General features: G+C 39.8%; 1 protein-coding gene across 4 annotated transcripts in view; it reads right to left on the reverse strand.

The window, feature by feature from the left end:
- Nucleotides 1-291: 291 nt before the first annotated feature.
- The window catches only part of dennd3a (DENN/MADD domain containing 3a), a 49372-nt gene continuing 35903 nt past the window's right edge, over nucleotides 292-13760 (reverse strand). For 3 of the 4 annotated variants that reach the window (XM_015357516.2, XM_015357518.2, XM_015357515.2), the window contains 9 exons: nucleotides 13335-13505; nucleotides 11121-11250; nucleotides 10532-10639; nucleotides 7650-7789; nucleotides 6287-6447; nucleotides 5652-5791; nucleotides 5318-5436; nucleotides 4062-4199; nucleotides 292-1837 (listed from right to left, as the gene is read on the reverse strand). In XM_015357516.2, coding sequence (XP_015213002.2) covers nucleotides 1637-1837; nucleotides 4062-4199; nucleotides 5318-5436; nucleotides 5652-5791; nucleotides 6287-6447; nucleotides 7650-7789; nucleotides 10532-10639; nucleotides 11121-11250; nucleotides 13335-13505 — 1308 coding nt within the window. In that variant the 3' untranslated portion in view covers nucleotides 292-1636. The remainder of the gene's footprint in view (nucleotides 1838-4061; nucleotides 4200-5317; nucleotides 5437-5651; nucleotides 5792-6286; nucleotides 6448-7649; nucleotides 7790-10531; nucleotides 10640-11120; nucleotides 11251-13334; nucleotides 13506-13760) is intronic. The other variant, XM_015357517.2, reaches the window with a different exon arrangement.

Raw genomic sequence — 13760 nt, forward strand, 5'->3', positions numbered from 1 at the left:
TTTATCAGCAGTTGATCTGGGGTTTAGCGATATACATGGTTATATAGTATCTGATAAGTACTCCTCTTGAAACAGTTACCTACTTCTAATTTGGGACAACTAGTCTACTTATAAACATGGTGTAAGAAACCAGCCTCAAGAAATATGAAATATTAATTAAAACAAAATGTTAAACAAACCAGTGTGAATTTTTACAGCAGAACGATGCTTTGAAGATATTGTACATTTTTGCTCATATGATAACCCAAAAAGACAGGATTATTGTCAGAAAGAAGAGTCACAGGCAGAACGTTTTGTGTGCAAACATGTTGCTATTTAATATTGAAACTATTCCATTAACCTTAATGTTATAACTATATATAGGGTTTCATTTACAGGCTCTTTTTTGTTCATCTTTCAAAATATACCCTTTTGAAGTAATTACATAGCATTTCTTATATTTTTTACTGGTAGTTATATAAAACTAGCTGTTGGTGATGGAACAATATACAGTGTAAATCAGTCATATTCCAAAATATGACTATTCAAGTGAACATTGCTTTCACTTATAACTGTTTAACAAGATTTAATTAAATAGTATTCAAACATTAAAAAAAATCCGTACTTAATGTAAGAAAACAACAATACGTGTGAAATGTGTTTGTGCGTCAACAGCACATCCTTAAATATCACTGGAGGATGATTTTGTTCAGAATGAGCGCATGTTAAAAAAGAAAACAGACAATTGGGTTGGTTCAAAGTAAAACACACTTTGTTCTTCTTAAGCTTCAAATGAGTATATATTTCAGTCCTAGCAGTAATCTCCTGAAAAAAGGAACCAAGTTCTTATAAAATGTATTCTTTTGGAAACGTTGTATAGAAGCAAGAACGTACAGAAACAAATTAATGAAATAATCCCTTTGTTCAGTTGCCTGGGTTTGTTTTCAACTTCCACCTCAACATCACACTACATTCTTGGATGTTAACTTAAAACTGAAGATTCTTTTTTCCTTAAATTAAATGTTTTTAAATGTAGTTTAAATGTCTTTTTAAACTACAATTCAAATCAACTGTTTTTTTCTCGATAGACTGAGAGATACTGTCTATAATTTACATTGACATAAATAAAAACATGCATAGTAAAATAAAAAATACAACTTCAAGGACTACCTTGAATTAAAAGTAATACTCTCAAAGAAACATGTTTTGAGAAAAATGTGTACGTCTTTACGAAAAGATTATTTTTAGTACTTAAAATGGAAGATCATGGAAAAACATAGATTTCCATCATCTATAATATGAACCTCCAGACATGAGTCTGGGGATCCACAATGTCTTCATTCCACCTCAGCTCAAAATATCCTAAATACCCTAAAGGCGGGTGGTGGTTTTGCCTTCGAGCGATTTTTCAACATGACTTCTGAAAGTTCTCTGCTCTGTGAGTCCTCTTCCCCCCAAATTAACTACACGCCATCACAATTATCCTTCACAAAAAACGGTCTGTGTCTCCCACCATTTTAAAACCTGTTGCACACCCAGAAGGCCAAGTTTGTTTTCCCCCGTGGTCCGAAGATCCTGATCCCAGCATGCCGCAGAAGGAAAAGTCCGTCCACCGGCCCACGGCTTCAAGGAACGAACTCCGGTCGGAAGGCCTGCTCTACTCCACCTTCCAGATGGCTATCTTCCCGTCTTCGGAAGCCGAGCCACTGAGCACGTAGCGGTCCTCAGCGGAGCACAGGGCCTGCACGCAGTCTGTGTGGGCCACCAGCTCCTTCTCCACACTGTGCTTCTCCGTGTCCACCACGTAGATCTTCCCTCTGGGCTTCCCAGGAGTCTTCCCTTGGCTGCCCACCCAGATCTGTCAGGCAACACAAACGGGACACCGGGCCCCTGCTTAACATTGTCTCCGGACATTGAAGCTTGTGAAATAAAAGGTTGTTTCCGTATATAGTCTAGGATTTTGCAGTATAACCCAGGTTCTCTATACACAAGAGTGAGAAGACAGTGGCAGTCAGAGGATGGATAAGAGCCGCAGCCTAGACCAGGCTGTCCAAACCTATTTCTGGAGGGCTGCAGTTTTTACCGATTTATATACCAGTTTAGCCCACATCTGATCAATTTAATTATCTTAACTGAGCCCGTTTGACAGCTATTCCCATTTCCTATGGTAATACTACTACTACTACTACTAATAATAATAATAATAATAATTGCTTACACTTATATAGTGCTTTTCTAGACACTCCACTCAAAGCGCTTTACAGGTAATGGGGTCTCCCCTCCACCACCACCAATGTGCAGCATCCACCTGGATGATGCGACGACAGCCATAGTGCGCCAGAACGCTCACCACACATCAGCTATTAGTGGGGAGGAGAGCAGAGAGTAATGAAGCCAATTTATAGATGGGGATTATTAGGAGGACATGATAGGTAAGGGCCAATGGGAAATTTGGCCAGGACGCCGGGGTTACACCCCTACTCTTTTCGAGAAACGCCCTGGGATTTTTAATGACCACAGAGAGTCAGGACCTCGGTTTTACGTCTCACCTGTTTACAGTATAGTGTCCCCATCACTATACTGGGGCATTAGGACCCACGTGGACCACAGGGTGAGCGCCCCCTGCTGGCCTCACTAATACCTCTAACTGTTACTGTTTTAAAGGGGAACTACAGTCCCAATTTCTCAGACCAGTTATTCAATCTCGACAGCAAAATAAATGAATTGACGGTATGGCAACATTTCACAAAACACAAAATTATGAACTTTGTGAAAGTACTACATATTCGCCATGTTGTCAAAAAGTCCTGGTCTTGCCACGGGCGAGAGAGAGTTTGTGCAAACTGTAGTGTGAAGTGGCCCTTCCTGCTCACTAGTCACTGGAATGACTAATGCAATGTGATGTACGAGCGAATACATACAGGTTGTGCCGCAGACATTTCACCACAGAAATATTCCAAAGTGATCTGCATGCAGGGTTAACAAGCAAGGTCCACTGAAAGGCAACACTGTCGAGATATTTCTTCAAAGAGATGTATCCACGGGCCTGCATCTACAATTCTGAATTGCAGAATATGGGGCTGTGCATACCGGTTTTGTGATGTAAATTGGAGGTTTGAAGTGTTACTGCGTATGTTCTACTTTCATTGTGGTTTGAAAAGCACTCATCAGTGCCGATTCTTTCTAACCACGAAATAACTTTCAAGAGGTCTGCAGCCCTTGAGAAGCAAGACTGAACAGTTCTGGAGATGACTGAAGACTATATTTGACATGAACCTTTTCTACTTCAGAAAACTAAACCGATAGTGTACATTCAGTATAAACAGGAGGAAGTCTATTCTGGCTAGCCTGCTCTTGTTTCTGTACTTTAAACACTTACAGTATCACACATTAAGGGAGATGAATGAAGGTTTTATCTGAGATATACCTTCCCTACTTCAGAAGTTAAAGTGACTTAGAGTCCATTGTCAGATTCTTGGCAAGATAAACACCATTTAAGCTGTTTATTTGGTCTAATAGACAGTTGAATATAAGAGGAGATGTCTTCATGGTTTAATAAAAAAATATAATCTAAAAATACTGTTTTTGACAAGACAGAGATTTCCCCAGGACTCCCCAAAAGTGAACTGTAAACAGGAAACATTTGAATCTACCAAATCTGTCATAAAATATCCACTGTTTCTGCAGCACACAAAGAAAAAAGAAAACCAAACTTAGTTACGAGTTACTTATAAAAATGTTGTTAAAAAGAAGTTCAGGAGAAGGTCAAATTATTATCTCGTACTTCTGCTTATCTCCTACATACAAATACTCCCTGGCTGCCCACATCTCTGTGCACATCCTTCCTACTCCCCTCTCTGCACCTACACTGCACCCTTGCAGCGGCTCCCTAGTTCATTCCTCATAAGGGAGGGAAACTGTGATAGTTCTGTGCCAGGTGAGTTAACGACAACGTATGAAGTATGCTGACCCTTTGGTTTTTTTGTAGTGATCAGCATTTGACCGAACTTCCAGAATCCCTTTTGTTATGACCTGTCTCCAATAACGGAGAACTCTTTTCTATAGCAATTGTAAGAGATTACCTGGTTCTTGACCTTTATCATGCAGCTGACGCCGGCACAGTCCTGCAGCTGGATCCTGTGGAAGGGCTTCGTCAGGTCTCTGACATGCCAGACGCACAGCTCACCAGCATCTGCACAGCCTGTCCACAGCTGGTCCTTCTGAAACACAGTCGGGATCGGGCTCTGACACCACACTGCTGTATAGGGCCTAGGCTACACATCGACCGTGCCTACTGTTTAAAATGCAAAACCATACATAGCTTTTTCAAATTCGGATATCCATCCATTTTCTAATTGCTTTCTCCAATTCAAGGTTAGGGGGGAGCCAGAGCCTATCCAGGCAAAAGGCAGGATACACCCTGGATGGGACACCAGTCTTTCACAGTGTATACACAGTATCAGTTTGCCCAGAAGCCAGTTAAATTACCTGTAAGTCTTTGGACTGTGGGAGGAAACCCCCGCAAACATCAGAACAACATACAAATTGCACTCAGATAGCGCCCTGGGAATCGAACCCAGGTCCACAGCACTGTGAAGAAGAAGTGCTATTCACTGCGCTATAAGGCCTCCCCCAGTTAGTATACTGTATATTCATGGAAAAGCATTTCTATAAGTGTAATAAAGCCTAACTGTGGAGTCATCTTATTAAGTTTAGGATACCAAAGTCAGTGCTCTTCTACGTGAGGTACATGTACCAGTCCAACTACTTCTTACTGGGAGTCATGGTTACTAACATCACACATTTCACTCTGAACACATTCACTATTCAGATACTATAGTCTGTGGTAGAATTGTACACAGAACAGAAGAAATGGCATCCCCGGAAGGGGACTCCCCTCTTCCTCCCTTGGAATGGCAAAGATGAATTAATTCAAGAAGAAAAGAAGGACAAAATCAATCAACCCTTTTCCCCTTTCCCCTTTCCCTTGGAGTCGCCACCAAAGGCATCGCTGCTCGTGAAATGTCAGCAGGCTCAGTCATCATGGTCACTGAAGCTCCTGACAGAGGCTCCCCAACATTCACGCCTTACCAAGTCCCCCAATGTCTTCTCTTGCAGTCGTGCTAGCCATAATTAAAGTCAACCCGGCTGTGTCCATGGTTTTTATTCATGACCGTCAGCATGTTGGGATTGTATCTGTTTTATTAATGAGCGAGTCCCATGAACCATGAGCCTGTGTGGAAGCCCCTCCTTCCAATGTACTCGATGTCCTTCATTAACCTGGTGTTTCCATTTTTTTGTCCACTACATGTGAGTTACGTCAATAGACTGTACCCACCTCGATAAACAGTATGAAACTGCAGAAGAATGTAGGAATATCTCTGAGATGGTCTGGAAGTGTCATCTTGCGATTTGTCATTCCATTTTTCCTGAGTTCTACGATGCAGTCTTTACCACCTAGACATGTAAGCAAAGGACACCAATAACATTCATAACTATCCTGCCTCGACTGGACTACATACTTGACAACTAGGACAGCATTATCCAAAATACGAATCAAACAAGTCAAATATGGATGGGATCGGAGTTTGTGTTACAAATGACTGAAAAAAAAGACAAGGAAATGAAAACTAAACTGGTAGTTGTAAAGAAAGATTAACCAGTATACTTACAGCACCACAGTGTTCCATTCATTGGCCTGATGGAAGTGAGTCTCTCACAAGTCACGTGAAACTGCTTTTTGACTTTAAGTGTGAACACATCCCAGACAATTACAGTGCCGTCAGCGCTGCAGGAGTAGGCTTGCATCTGGCTAATAAGGGTTACACAATTTGGGGATAAAAAAAAGTCATGTTTACAGAATGTACTGTACTTATTGGCTGCAGACTTTTGCTAAATAAAGTATGTCAAATGAGCGTACAATACAGCTTGATAAGAGCAAGTTTTTATAAGATTTAGAAACTCACATTAGGATTAATCTAGGTGGAGAGCAAGAAGGAGTTTTCATTTATCGACAATCAAGACATTACCCATCAACATGCTGACTAGTTTCATCTGTTTTAGGGGATGCTACTCTAGGAAATAAACCAGCTTTGCTCCCTTGTTAAAAATGTAAACATATTTTACAATAAATATTTTTTAAATGATAAAAATAAAGAATTCTGGTCAGATCAGAAACATCTGACTTCTAAAATGGCAATAATAAATATAAATTGATTTTTAAAGAAGGCCAATTTGTGATCTTACTGACAAAATCATGTTAGTGCTGTATCGCACAGATGATGATGATGATGATGATGTCTTTTACCTGAACTTGTCAGTTTTCTCCTCTGTGGCTATATCGGTCACCTCACTGCGGTGCTCAGTCAGCTGCTTGTTACAGGACATGCTCCGAATGTTTATGATGTATATGACAGAATCCCGGGAGCCAATCCACACCTGGCTCTGATCCAAGCCCAGCATGCAGTTCTACACAAACAGAAACAGGTGTTTATAGTCTCTGAATAACTTAATCCACAGAAAAAAAGAAGTAACACACAGCAGTTAATTCATCATTTTTCTGTAAAAGCCCAAATAAAATGGGACTATTTGTAATCTCTAGTGTAAGCAAACTGGGTTTTTTAACCAAGAAAAATAAAAACAGAAACACCAGAGGGCGACAGAGTGGAACAGCTTTATCTGCAAGACCTTATCAATCAACAAAAGAATACTTAATGCACCAAGCTTAATCCACAACTTTTTCTTGAGCAGATAGCAGCCTCTGCTTTAAGAAGATAATGTGAACTGTTCTGACTCATTCAGAAATGAGAACTGTCCATTTTGTTGACACTGTGTACAGTACCCTTTAATCGATATTATTCCTAATGGAGCATGGAAAGCTGTGAAATTCAAAGAAACCTATTTTAAGCACACAGAGGATTGGGAAATTCAGACACTCTACCTCTAAATGAAGATAAACATATTTACTGTATTTAACCATGTAGAGACACAGACAGAAGTCATAATTTAACCCATTCCTCCATGAACAAAATCTCTAAATACTTCTGTTAAGTGCCAAGTGATCTTCATGTAAGCTTGAATAAAAAAAAACTATTGCTGATATGTAAAAGCAACTCAGATTTGCTTGCTCAAGCAGGTTTCTGACTTTCAACATCTGTATTCTTATTGATTAGGTTATCCACTCTTAGATATCTAGACTTTAAAAAAGCCCAGGGAGATAAAACTGATCATTTCTCTTTAAATGAAAAACAAAATTCTTATTCTTTTTTCCTGAGATTTTTTATTTCAGTCACATCTACTTCAACATTACCCAAAAAGTCAATTGTGGCTTCACAAAACTGACTGAGAAACAGCGCCTCTTGGGCATCTCTTCGATTTAACAGATGAGCTGCTCTTATTAGAAGTGAACACAATACAATCTAAACTAGCCAAAGCTGTTGTGAGCTGTTAGGCCCAGCCATCTCTTGTAATTTTCCCATAACCGTACGTCTGCATGTTTTTATTCTGTTTCCCTTTTCCAAATTTAGCTACTGTATGAAGACACATGTGTGAGAGTGGGGAAGTAACAGAGTAGAACGCAACATCTGTGATCTTTAAGGGCTCTTTCTGTCATGGTTCCCTGTGGCAATGGTGTACTGAGGTTTCAAAAGGTTCTTCCTTTCTGATCTTACCAGTCGGGTGGCTCCCACTTGAATACAGTTCTGCTGTATCGACCAGCTCGCTGCATCGAACACCACTACCTTCCCATCGCTGAGCGCACACCATAATTTTGGGTTCCCATCGCTGCCAGAATCAGAGAAACTCAGCTGGCCTAAAAGAAGGGGACAGGAAAATGGCTTCAGTTAGTGCAGCCAGTTAGGAGGGTCTGGCAAGTAACAGCTTAAGAAAGATGGCGTATCCCACATATCTGTGTAGCTTAAAAAAAGAAGCTGCATGTCTCATCACAGGTAAAAGTAAGAAATACACAGGCATGTGGTAAAAGTGCAAATTAAAACTGTTCCTATGATCAAACCTTAAAGCTATGTAGTAACAATTTTGATGAGTTGTTTCCTCATGCCTTTTCTAGTCATAGAAAGAGCCATGAGCTGTTATTTAGCAATGCCCATGCGTTTTTCAACATGTACTCTGTAAATAAGAAAATTGCATTGCGACTGATAGGATCTTCTTTCCATGAGGGAAATGCTCAGCCCACAAATGGGTCAAATGCTTTAACAGTGTGTGGTTCTCATCCAGCAGTGTTACTAATGGCATGAGGTCAATCTGAGATCACTTGCAGCAACACAATCGTGTGAGTCTGCCTCAAATGCAAAACACTTAACTTAATGGTTCAGAATAGGAGGGTTAAAAAACTCTCCTGAGGTTGCTAGTTCTAAAGATATTCTGCTTAAAGTTATTTCATCTTGTTAAATGAACACACTGGAAAACCAAAAAAAAACACACAGACTTGCTTTATTGGAGTCAATTTCAGCTCAATTGGCAGTATTATGTTATTGCTTTCCTATTTGGGTTTTACTAACAGGTGCTTTTTAAATCATCCGTATAGCGATTTCCACAGGCTATTTTTATAGCACTGCAGTTACGGTAAAGGTTAAGGTTAGGAAATACGTTAAGAGGAAGTTCTGTGGGCATGCATGACCACAGGTTGTATTGACATAACTAATGTAAAGAGGTTTATGGAGCTGTAAAATTATCTAAAGCCTTCTTTTGACTTTAATCAAGAAAAAAAAACATTTTGTCTTTTTCAAATTTATTTTTTTTTAAATTGAAATGCCCCCATAGCAGATTGAAGAGAAAGTAAGTTCTACTGGAACCTATCGGAGAGAGACAGGAAAGGTGGAAGAGGGGGAGATGTAGCATCAAAAAGAATATTGTGCACAGGAAATTGAGATAGATAAAGCAAAGGTCTCAGAAACTGTATTGCTCAGTTAGACTAGAACTTTTAAAAAATATATAATGATGCTACAAAACTCCAAATTCAGCTATCAATGATAATTTCCCACTTAATAAAGAACTTAAGAATATAAGAGTATAAGAAGAAGTCTTCATGGGAGACTTTAACTTTCCTCACATAGTCTGGGGAAAACCAATGGGAATGTCATCAACAGAAAGTCAAACTGTAGACACACTTAATATAATAATAATAATAATAATAACAAACTTTATTTTATATAGTGCCTTTAAAGGTGGCTTCTCAAAGCGCTTTAATTACTGTAAATCTTTTTAAACAATCAAGACAGAGTTACGAAAACAAAGGGGAGAGAATTCTTAGGAAACTGATCATAATATGGAATGCCTTTAGGTATAATTTGAAAGTGTACAGGGTTCAAGTACAGAAACTAAGTACACAGCAAATGTTCACAATTTCAGGAAAGCAGACTATGAGGACATGAATCAGTGTAAGAGAAGTAAAATAGGACAAGATGGATATTGAATCAGTATACAATGGATGTAAACAGTCCAAAGGTATTCTGTTTGAAGCAAAAAACAGATTGAACTCCAGAGTATGCAAATCAAACAGTAGCAGGAAATGGCTCACATGGTTTAATACATGAAGTAAAACCATATGGATAATGACAGCACTTTATAAAATGGCTGTTAAATATTAAGTAAAAAAGTAAAGAAAGATTAAGTAAAATGAATCCGTGATAATAACAGGAAACCTTTGGACCATTTACAGGGTAATGAGTGATGTATTAGACCCAACGAATGTTGCACTCAGGCGCTTAGGATGGAGAGCCTCAGGACGACAACCTGACAGAGATGTATGATGAAGACAAGTGCAGTTTTTAAATGCAGATAGAAAACAATACACTATCAATACAAAATGGGAAACAGCTTGTAGAAGCTAACACATCATTTATATCTTCAAGACAGCACAAACAATAAAAAGACTTAACATAAGAATAACTAGTTAAAATCTTTTTTTTGTTCTACTGCTGATGTAGAATTCTACAGTTCTCTTACTAGTGTGTTGTAGAAAAAGCTTCACCTTGTTTGTTCTTACTGGAAAGGAATCTACACAGCCTCCTTAACTACCTATTAACTTTATATAATGTAGAAAATGAGAAATAGGGACTGTTTAGAGTTCAAATCTTCTTCCTTGTCTTTCATCTGATGCATTGGATGTGTTTTTCCAATGTTCAGAACTTTACTACCTGACTTGAAGTATTACTGCTCTGTCTCAGCTTACCACTTTTTATCCTACCGTATACGTATTTGAATATTATTTAACATGCTAATAGTTGTATATTGTAAGCGAACAAACTGCACAATGTTGAACAACTACGTAATGTCCACAGCTCACGACATTTAAAACAAAATGTCCCACAAGTTACACCCACTTTTTAGTCAGCTCTTCCTCTTTCTTCTATCAAGTGAAGTACAATAGATAAAAAAAAGAAGCTTCTATTTTTCTGACCGTGTCTAAAAGGCTATTGAAGAAACTGAAACTTAACACTGTTACTGAAGCCTGCAGTGGAGAGCAGAGCCCTAGGGGAAGCAATGACGCAAGTAACCAGGAAACTGGTAATTCAAGATGCCTCTTTTGTCCTACCTGGAGTGTATAGCAAGACATCCACAGCCTGAGGAGCTGTCAGATCAAGGGACGGGTTAATCTTGTGCTTCAAGGTCTCGGATGTCGTTTTGGGAACCATCATAGGAACTACAAGAAAACAAAATGCGCAGATGATGACACAGATATAGCTTGTATTACATTTGAGAATGCCAGGAATCATCTCAATTTAGCCTGCTAGCAAAGGCATTTTGTAATATTTGCTTTCAGGGGCGGCACCGCTGAATTTTTCAGATCTTATTAAGAGCAACAAAGCTTTAAAAAAGCACCTTGGAGGAGGTCTGCAAGTCTGTGCTTTTGATGCTTTCAAGTTGTTTCGCTTTCACTCGTCATTGTTTGGAATGCAACAAAGAGACACTGCATTCCCAGGCTACGTGAGGATACTTTCACCTGGAATTGAGACTCAGAAACGGCAAATTATGCCCTGACGGGTGTACTCCTCAGTACAAGATGGAAACACCCTTCAGCCAGACAGCCTGTCTGAGGTATACCTCAAAGTGGGCTAGTGGACATGTGGTATCTGGGGTGTTAGTGCACCACAGTTATACAACAAAAAAAATCCCAAACATACCCTCATGCTTCATTTTGTCGAAGTATGCCAGCTTAGTTGCAGCAAAGATAGCTTTCTGTGACTGAAGACAACCAACCACAGCATCCATGAGCAGAACGTTTGTCAAAGCCTGCTGCACGTACTGGGGATCCTAGAGTAAACAGAAACTATTAATACGTAATCATACAGTGCCCTGTCTTGAAAACACATAGACACTTCAATTCAATTTGTTTACTATGAGGTCTGAAGATCATGTTTTGTTCTTATGGCCCATACTGTTGCCCTTTCTGTGTTTCTGGTAGTCACTCTTCAGTGAACTTTGCTGGTAGTTTCAGCTAACAACATTCATAAAGAAAATCAAACCCCAGTCGTACATGTGTGGTGCGTGTGGGAACCCATTAAGCCTATGCCTCCTTTATGAGATATGAAAAAGAACCTGTCCTTATCCTTCTTCACAAAGCTCCTTGGCTGGCAGTTTAACTTGAGGATGACAACATTCTTAAAAAGCTGTCCAGCTCTAGAGGGGTTCAGGTGTAAAAAGCCTCTCTGTGGAAGGCAGGACAACACCTACAGCTCAGAGGGCAGTAATGAAGTTCCAGGCTGTGTTCTAGACTGACTGGAACTTTCCAATGACTATTATATGTTAGGAAAGGGAGGGGTTGGATCCTGGTTTCCTGTCCAACAGCACCCACTATTACTGGCAATGCTCACACAAGACCTTTTAGTGGAATCCGTGCACATAATCCACTCAACAACAGAATTTCTGCGTTTTTTGTTTCTCTTGACCAAGAGAAACGTGTGACTTTTCTGTCTTGTGTTCCAGGGCAAGCGAGTGCGTGCTGCTTGTGTCTCTTGCAATGGACTTGTAGTATCAGCTGGGTTGAATAACATTTTATAATTCCAAATAGCAGCTATAAAAGGTGAAAAAATACTGGCAAAATTCTAGAAAATGCCAAGGCAAATGCTTTTAAGTCTTTTAGCTTGTATATATTAAAACCCTAATTAAGGCACAGCCCTCATTAGAACTTGGCACAAACTCTTGGTCATTTTCTATGTTAACAGTACAGTTCTCTTAGTTCCCCTTTGAAAATCTGATTAAGTCCTCAAGTGGCTAAAAAGCACACGTCACGTAAAAGCAGACTACAAATGAAATATAAGGCGTTCTTTTGAACACGGGAGGAAGCCCTGTTTAAAAAGTACTGTAATTCATCTGAAAATATTTATTTATAAACAAAACACTGTGGCATGTGCTTATACTTAACCCTACAAATACAGGAAAAGTCTTAATTATATGCCAAAGCAAACAATATTGTTTGGTGGGTGTTGACAGCACAAATGTGGTAAATGAAAGGAAAAGGCATTTCTTACGTCTATAACTAATAAAAACAACAAAAAGGTGCTGACCTTCACGGCCAGATTCTGAAATTGCCTCCACACTCCTATACCGTTAGGTTGGTTATATTGAACTCATTAACAGAATTTGTGTTAGTAAAGTTTGAAAACATTTCATCTGGGCTACAGCTGTGAGGAGGGGGGTTCTTTAAAATGGGTTTCACCAAGACTGCAAGAATGGTTTGTTTCTTTTACTGTTTTTTGTATTTTTGGTTTTATATCCCCACCTAGTTTGGAATTCCCATTTCTTTCTGTCTGTCCCAAATCATGGAGCCAGACACCTGTCCTGTAGGGAGGAGAGTGAGCACAGGCAGGAGTGAGGCTCCGACCTGCTCCCCTATCAGATCCAAGCTCATAGCCCCACAGTTCCTCTGAGAGCGCGTTAGTGTCACCTTGAGCCACGGGGGGGGTCTCTCATTGACGTCACTGCAATCCCGCAGAAGCCCAGAAGGCTGCAGGAGTCACTGTTTCACTGTAAGCCGACAAAATCCTGGCCAATTAATCCTAAGTCATCGTCTGGGGACACTGTGCACCACTGTGCTAGAGAATCCCGGCCATGGATGGCTGGTGACAAGACCCAGATTCGAACAAACAAATGTCTGAGGCCAAAAACTCAATCAATGGCAAGTGCCTTTAAGGAATCGATTATTTAAAAATTTACCCTCAAATTCTTCCAAAATGTGTTGCTGTAGATATACTATAATGAGAGTATAGTATAAATATACTACAATAAGAATATTCAGTCCCAATAATCTAGGTTTTCTTTCACTCCCTGGACACCTGTGTGTTTGTCCACTGCTGGTCATTGCTCCTCCTAACACGCATGTATGTGAGGTCTCTAACCTTGTGATCATCCGCCATCTTCCTCCCAGCCCACATTTCCTTCACCATCAGATTCCACAGGTCACACTCTGACTTCAGATTAGCTTCGAAAACCTCTTTTCTTGAGCTCGTCTTGATCTTCAACGAAGGCACTCTCAGTAAAAGGAAAGGCGCAGAAGAAATTTTCACTTCCTGTGTGAAGAACACAGACACGGAGTTGCCATTTCTTTTTCCGGAGAACAACTTGGAAGTACTGTACTAATTTATGCTGAGGAGTCTGGGCAGACTAAAAATAACTTCATGAAAGATAGCCACTGTCAAAAACAATCAAGCTACCTGGGGTTGGGACAGGAATGACACTCCAGTACGAACCTTGTGTGATGGGCCTTTGGTGTTGATTTAGGAACAATATCTGGGGTGTCATGTTTACTAATGCGGCTGATCCTT

The sequence above is a fragment of the Lepisosteus oculatus genome, chromosome 10, assembly GCF_040954835.1.
Source record: "Lepisosteus oculatus isolate fLepOcu1 chromosome 10, fLepOcu1.hap2, whole genome shotgun sequence".
Classification (NCBI taxonomy): domain Eukaryota; kingdom Metazoa; phylum Chordata; class Actinopteri; order Semionotiformes; family Lepisosteidae; genus Lepisosteus; species Lepisosteus oculatus.